This window comes from Bos taurus, chromosome 17, assembly GCF_002263795.3.
Source record: "Bos taurus isolate L1 Dominette 01449 registration number 42190680 breed Hereford chromosome 17, ARS-UCD2.0, whole genome shotgun sequence".
NCBI classification, from domain to species: Eukaryota; Metazoa; Chordata; class Mammalia; order Artiodactyla; family Bovidae; genus Bos; species Bos taurus.
This window is the reverse complement of record NC_037344.1, coordinates 72,160,167-72,167,144: the sequence shown is the minus strand read 5'-3', so window position 1 is coordinate 72,167,144 and position 6,978 is coordinate 72,160,167. Positions and strand designations below refer to the sequence as shown.

At 67.8% G+C, this 6,978-nt stretch overlaps 1 protein-coding gene across 1 annotated transcript; it reads right to left on the bottom strand.

Annotated features, from left to right (window-relative positions):
* On the bottom strand, positions 1-5,279 carry RIMBP3B (RIMS binding protein 3B). Its single transcript, XM_005218290.4, has one exon. It carries the CDS (start codon positions 5,174-5,176, stop codon positions 371-373), a length of 4,806 nt encoding a protein of 1,601 aa, XP_005218347.2. The 5' UTR covers positions 5,177-5,279; the 3' UTR covers positions 1-370.
* Between the last annotated feature and the right edge of the window lie 1,699 nt (positions 5,280-6,978).

Here is a 6,978-nt window from a genome sequence, read left to right as displayed (position 1 = left end):
TAACATTCTGGTCACTTTTTTCTTTTTTTCTAAGAGGCAGGCTTTTCTTCAGACTTCCATACTAGGCAACGGCTGAGAGAAGCCAAACTCCCAGAGGAAACAGGTCTTGAGGAAGGAGCTGAGGAAGGACCAGACTGATGGCCCGATGCCTGCGATCACCAGCCCGCCAACCTCTCGGAAGCAGCTTGTTCTTTCTAGAAACGGTTCTGCCCAAACTTAGGCCTTGCTGCCCTTGAGGCCCGGGGTGGCAGAGGGTTCAGAGCAGCAGTGTGTGGAGCAGATGCCTCAGCGCAAAGCGAGGAGGGCCTGGCGGTGGATCCCCGTTTGGGCCGCAGGCAGCGGGAGGTGCCACCTCTGCGGGGTGCTGTGCTCACTCCTGGAGGGACATGTGGCCCAGCAGGTGGGCGGGGACCAGGCCTCTGTGCCCACCCACCTCCCCGGAGTAGAAGCCCTTGTCATCCACAGGCCCGTGGACGGTGACCACGTCCCCTGCCCTCAGTGACAGCTGGCCCTTCACCGGGCCCCGTGCCAGCCAGTCCTGGGGGTCATAGTCCAGAGCTGCCATCATGGTCTTTGGAGCCCAGAGTGAGGAGGAAGGCCTTCCAGGGCTCCCCTGTGGCAGGGGAGAGGAGCCCTGAGGGCCGGTGAGCCCCTCGGAGTCATCCAGGTGTCCTGGCAAATGCCACCTGCCATGGCCATCAGTGCACTCCGTGCCCGCGTCCACCTCGGCCACCAGGTGACTGGTGATGCTGCCCACAGGCCCGCTGCATTCGCCACGGCAGAAGCCGTGGGGGTCCTGAGAGCCCCCCGCGCTCTGCGGCTGCCCTTTCTGGAGGGCCAGCTCCCCCCCTGCAGCCTCGGAGGTGGCGGACACGGCCAGGGGCTCGTAATTAGGGAGGGTCACAAAGATCCCAGCCCGAGGGCCCACCCTTGTCCCCGGCGGTGGGGCGGCACCCCTGGGCGTCCCGAGGGCCTTGCTGCGCCGAGCAGGACACGGCGCTGAGCTGGGCCCCCGGAGCCGGCCCCCGGCCCTGGCCCCCAGAGCTTGACCTTGTGTGCTCCGGCCCCGCAGTGCCCGTCTCCGCTCTCGCCCCTCTGCGCCCCGCCCGTCCTCCTGCCGAGCGCCACTGAAGACAGACGCCGATTGCTGGCTGCTGCCCAGTTCAGGAGGGGTGGACACAAGAGCGTCTGCCTTTTGTCTGAGGACTTTCCCAGAGGCAGGCTTCTCCTGACGCAGCTCCTCGCCAGGCGCAGGCTCAGGGGACAGATGGGAGACTCCCGCAGCAGGTGTTGGGACGGTGAGCATCCGCCGGTCCTGGGTCCCCTCCCTGCCAGGCTGGCCCCGCGGCAGAGGTGGCCTGTGGTTCCAGGGACGCTTTTCAAAGAGCTGGTCCTTTCTGGGGGGCTTCCGGGCCTCCGCAGGCCCCTGGGCTTGGCTGCCTGAGCCTGAACTGGGACCTCCTCCTTCTGAAATCAGTTTGGGCTCTGGGGACCACCTCCTTGGGGGTTCTTCAGGGAATGCTTCAAGACACCTGGCCCGGGGCTCCTCGCAGCTTCGGGGGGCGTGAGGGCAGGCCTTGGCACTCAGGGGTGTAGGCCCCAACCTCCGAGGGCAGACAGGGAAGCTCCCACTGATGGCAGATGGGTCCCTGCACGTGTAGCCGAAAGGCGACATCTCTGGCCAGTGGAGACACGTGAAGCAGTCGTGAGGGATCTGGGCGGGCACGGAATCCAAGGACTCGCCGCAGAGCGACGTGGTTCTCACTGAGATCTTCTGGCATGTCTCGGGCCACGGGAGCTGGGAGAGTTCCAGCAGTGTGCTCCCCGCAGTGGCCTCGGCCACATCCGCCACCTTGAGCCCATCAGCATACACGGCGTACCCGGTGACCGGGACTCCGTTAGAGGACCCAGCTGCGTCGATGGTCACGGGGAGCCAGCTGACCACCAGGAGGCCCGGGGAGGGGTGGCGCTCCACCAGCACGTCCAGTGGAGGGTGGGGGGGCCCCGCCAAGGGTGTCTCGAAGGTGACGGCGGAGGACGTCTTCTCCCGGCAGGCCTGCAGCGAGTCGCCGGGGGGGCGCACCTCCACCCGCACCTGGTACCTCGTGCCGGGCTGCAGGTGGCGGAAGGTATAGCTACTCACGCCCATGGAGGTCAGGGCATGCTCCCGGCCGTCCAGGTACACCGCGTGGGCATGGCTGCCACCCACCCAGGCGACCTCGGCCGACGTGGCCGCAACACTCCGCAGGTGAAGGTGCGTGGGGGCCATACGAGGGGACCTGTTGTTCCCCGGAGGAGCGTTGGCGGACCCCTGCCTGTCCCTGCTCTCCTGGGAGCCCAACCGGCCGGCTTCCGTCTTGGTGTCTGAGACCTCTGTTGCCACTTCCATCCTGGAGCCCACCCTCGCCACTGGGCACGGCCCTCTGTCCACTGCCGCCTGGGCCTGCCCAGGTAAGAAGCCGGGACTGGGGTCATCCTTCCAAGCTTGGCCCTGCCTAGCCGCCGGGAGCCAAGTGGGGCCTCGGTCCGGGGACTCAGTGGGCAGGCAGCCCCGGATGTCACCGTCGGGGATCTGCTCCACCAGGTTGGAAGGCACCAGCCCCTGCCGGCCGTCTGCAAGTGCCCCTTCATAGAAGCCGTCCTCATCCATGTCGCTGAAGATGTACACGTGGTCCCCAGGCGTGAGCGGCAGCTCACTCTCAGGGTGCTCACTGGGCTCCTCAAATGGGTTGTAGCTGTACCGAGCCAGGAAGATTTTGAGCTTGGGGGTGGCCACGGAGACCTCCAAGTCCCCCGCCTCCAGGGTCGAGGGCAGACTGTCCGGCTCCAGGTCCTCGGCCTCGCTGCCTGTATCGGCGTCCAGAATAGGGCAGGAGGGCACCGTGGCCCACGCGGACTCCACCTCCGAGGAGGAATTAGACTGGGAGCCGGTCCTCTGGGGCTGGGGCCTAGAGTCCAGAGGCTGGCCGCTGGAGTCTGGAGCTTGGGGGGCCCAGGCAGGCTGCCCGAGGGCAGCTGGGCTTTCCAGCAGGAGGTCTTCCTTCCTCCCCTGTTTGTCTCTGCTGGGCACAGGTGACGCTGGGTTCGCAGGCCCCAGCTGAGGCTCGGTGCCCCGGTTGTCCTGGGGAGGGTGGGCAGGCTGACACTGTAGCGCCCACATCTCGTCCCGGGCGGCCTGGAGATCACACAGGACCTTCTGCAGGTCGTGCTGCAGCTGCTGCTGCCAGTCCTGCCTCTGCGCCGCCTGCTGCAGCAGCTGCTCAGCCAGCAAGCTGGCGGAGTCACGCTGCTGGCACGCGCGGCCCAGCTGCCCGCGCACATCCTCGTTCTCCGCCGCCACCTTCCGCGTCCAGTCGGCCTGGGCCTGCAGCCGCGCGTTCTCCTTGGCCAGCCAGGCGCCCTCGCGGAGCGCCACCTGCAGCTGCGCCTCAGCCTCCCGGCCCCGCCGCTGCGCCGCCGCCGCCTGCGCGCCCAGCTCCTCGCACTCCTGCCGCCGCGCGCTCAGCTCGCGCTCCAGCGCCCGCACTTGGCGCCGCGCCGCCTCGCAGGGCGCGCTCTGGCCGCCCGCCTCTGCGCGGGCGCCGCCGGCGGCCTGCTGCAGCGTCAACTGCCATTGCAGGCGCAGCACCTCCCGCTGGGACTCACGCTGCAGCCGGTCCAGGTCGCCGATGCTGAGCCACTGGGCGCTGGCGGCGCCCTCTCCGGGGAGGGGGCCGAGGCCCGAGGCGACGCGCGCCCGCAGCAGGTGGCGCTCTTGCCGCAGCTCTTCGATCTGCTTGTCCTTGGCCAGCAGCGCGCTCGCCTGCTCAGACAGGTCCCGCGCGCGCTGGTGGGCCAAGGCCTGGCAAAGCTCCAGGCCCGGGCGGCTCTCTCCGGGCACCGGCGCGCTCACGGCCCGCAGGTTGGCCTCCTGCAGCTTGCGGGCCCGGTCCTCCAGGCGCCGCGCGAGACCGGTCAGCTCGGCGCGCTTCCCCTTGAGCCGCTTCGCCTTCTCGTCCGCCTCGTCGGGGAGGCCCAAGCGCCGCAGCCGTACGTTCTCCTCGCGGAGGCCGCAGCGGCGGCGCGCCAGCTCCTGCAGCGCCTCGGACAGCTCCGAGTTCCGCCTCAGCAACTCGCAGTGGTCCGGGCCCGGTGGTGGGGGGCTCAGGGCTTCGCAGGGCCGGCTCCCCGCCTCTTCCCCCTCTCGCAGGTGGCTAGGTATCTGGCGCTCCGATGGTGGCGGCGACGGCGGCGGCGGCAGGGGCCTCAGGGAGCCCGAGAGGGAAGCGTCTGGCGAGGAGGACTCGGGGGCCCTGGGGTGACTCGGGCTGCCGTCAAGCGAGGGGCGGGGACCCGCCGGAGCCAGGGAGTCGAGCGAGCTGGCGCGCGTGGGGAGCGGGCTGTCGGGGGAGCGGGCGCGCGCCGCGGGCACTCGGTCGAGGGAGCGGGAGCGCGCGCGGACGCCCGCGCTCCGGCCGTCCCGGGCCTTGGCGGCGGCCTCGCGAGTCGGTTCTCCCAATGGAAGAGGGGCGTCGGGGGCGCTGGGCAGGGCGGGGTGCCAGTGAAAGTGCTCGAGGATGTACTTGAGAAACAGCCGGCGCTCCACGTCGAGCGCGGCCTCCAGGTGGCGGATGCGCGAGGCCTGCTCGCCGTGCGTCTCCCAGCGCAGCTGCGACAGGACCTCCTGCAGGCGGCACCGGCACCGCGCGCCCGCATCCTCGGGCGGCCCCGCGCGGCCGCCGCCGTAGCCGCGGCTCAGCAGCTCCTCGGCCAGCTGGCGCTGCAGCTCCCGGGCCTGGCGCGCCACGCCGTCGCGCTCCCGGCGCAGCACCTGCTGCAGCTGCCGCATCTCGGCGTCCTTCCAGCGCAGCAGCTGCCGGATCTCGGCCTCGCGCTCCCGCAGCACGTCCTCCCGCAGCTGCCGCAGCTCCCGGCTGCGCTGCGCCTCCCACTGGGAGCGCAGGTGGTCCGCCAGCTGCTGCCGCTCTCGCTCCGCCTCCTCTCGCAGCTGCCGCGCCCCGGCCGAGAAGCGCCGCCGCTCCGCCCGTCCGCGCGCCCGCTCCGCCTCCAGCTCCGCCCGCAGCTTCTCCAGCTCCCGCCGCTGTTCCTCCAGCGCCGCCGCCGCCGGGCCCGGAGTCGCCGGCTTCTGGGAGGCTGCGCGGCCGCCGTCCGCAGGGCTGGGCGAGTCCTTGCTCATGGTGGCCGCGGCCGGGCCAGACACCGGACCTCGTCTGGCCCGGGCAGCCTCTCGCCAACGGCCGCCGCCGCCCCGGGCTGCGGCCAACCGCCCCGCGCGCCCCTTCCGGTGCCCGACGGTCCTCGCGCGCCCCTTCCGTCACTGGGTGCGCTCTCCCACCTCCTGCGGTGGGCGCACGGGCCCGCGCTCCTCTCTCCGCTGCCTATGCCGCGCTGAGCTCCAGACCCCCGGGGCTGAACGCCGCCCATGTCCATCCGGCGAAGCCCAGGGGTCTGTCTGTCTGGCCCCAGGCCTCTGCCTGGCCCTGGCAGCACGTGCCTTACGACCCTCTTCCTGGATGATACCTTTGAGGCCAAGGAACCTTGGTGAATCGAGAGCAGCTTGTCTGGGCCTGGAGAAAGGGGGCTTGCTACGGTCCTGAAAATCACCAGTGGGTGTGAGCCCACCCTGCTTGGCCCTGCCAAGGATTTGGGTGGTGTGGGTACTGAAAGGGCTTCCCAGGTGGCTCTGGTGGTAAAGAACCCAGCTGCCAATGCAGGAGATGCAAGAGACGCAGGTTCAATCCCTGGGTTGGGAAGATCCACTGTAGGAGGGCATGGCAACCCACTCCAGTATTCTTGCCTAGAGAATCCCATGGACAGAGGAGCCTGGTGGGCTACAGTCCATAGGGTCACAAAGAGCTGGACACAACTGAAGTGATTTAGCACGCACGTGCGCACACACACACACACACACACACACACACACACACGGGGACTGGAAATCACAACAGGATATGCTTGAACTTGGGGGTGTGCCCTGGGCTCACCTAGGGGAGGGTGTGTCTGGCTCCTGCAGCCCTGCTGCTCCTACCCTTCCAAGGACTCCTCCCAGGACTGTGTGCATTATCTGTTTAAACCTCCTAAGCCCATTTTACAGAGAAGCCTCTAGCCCGTGGCCTGGGCACGGTGGCAGCTGAGACAGGGCAGAAGGGTTCCTTCGAGGACCAGAGCCCTGAACTGTGATTTCCTGGTTCATTGTCACAACCACCCTGGAGACCGCTCTGTGAGAGAGGGACCTCCTGACAGTCACAAGGCCCAGAAGTAACTGAAAATGAAAGTGTTAGTCACCTACTTGTGTCTGACTCTTTGTGAACCCACGGATTGTAGCCCGGCTCTGTCCATGGGATTCTCCAGGCAAGAATACTAGAGTGGGTAGCCTTTCCCTTTTCCAGGGGATCTTCCCAACCCAGGGATGGAACTCAGGCCTCCTGCATTGCAGGCGGGTTCTTTACCATCTGAGCCATCGGGGAAGCCCAGAGAAGTAACTGAGTAGGGATTCAAACCTGCAAAATTCTGCCTCCAGTTTCCACGGGCACTCGGATGCCATCTGACTGACCTCAAGGTTGCAGCTAGGAGGACCCCTTCGCAGGACTCCTCCCCGGGCTTCCTCTCCGGGAGGCTCACGTTTCACATCCACAGAAGGAGAGACTCAAGTGGAACCCGGAGGCGGTGGAGGGGCAGGGGAGGATTTGAAGAGTGCAGCTACCATGAGGACTGGGCCTGCCCTTGGGTCTGGCTCAGGAGTGCCCAGCTTTTCCGAAAAGAAAAACTAAAGGCCCTTGTGGGCCCTGCTGCTCCCCACACCGCCGCCCTGGAGGCAGCACTGCCGGAGACCTCTCACGGCTCTCCGTGGGGCAGTGCGTCAGATGCTTAGGGCCGTGGGCCTTTGGGGTCAAACGTCCCTTCAGCTTTTGACCTGCTTCCGTGTTCTCACCGCCATGCTGTGTGACCTCTCAGAGTTCCTTGACCTCTCTGAGCACT

Coding starts and splice junctions, on each gene's coding strand:
- RIMBP3B (XM_005218290.4), bottom strand. CDS start 5,176: ATGAGCAAGGACTCGCCCAGCCCTGCGGACGGCGGCCGCGCAGCCTCC.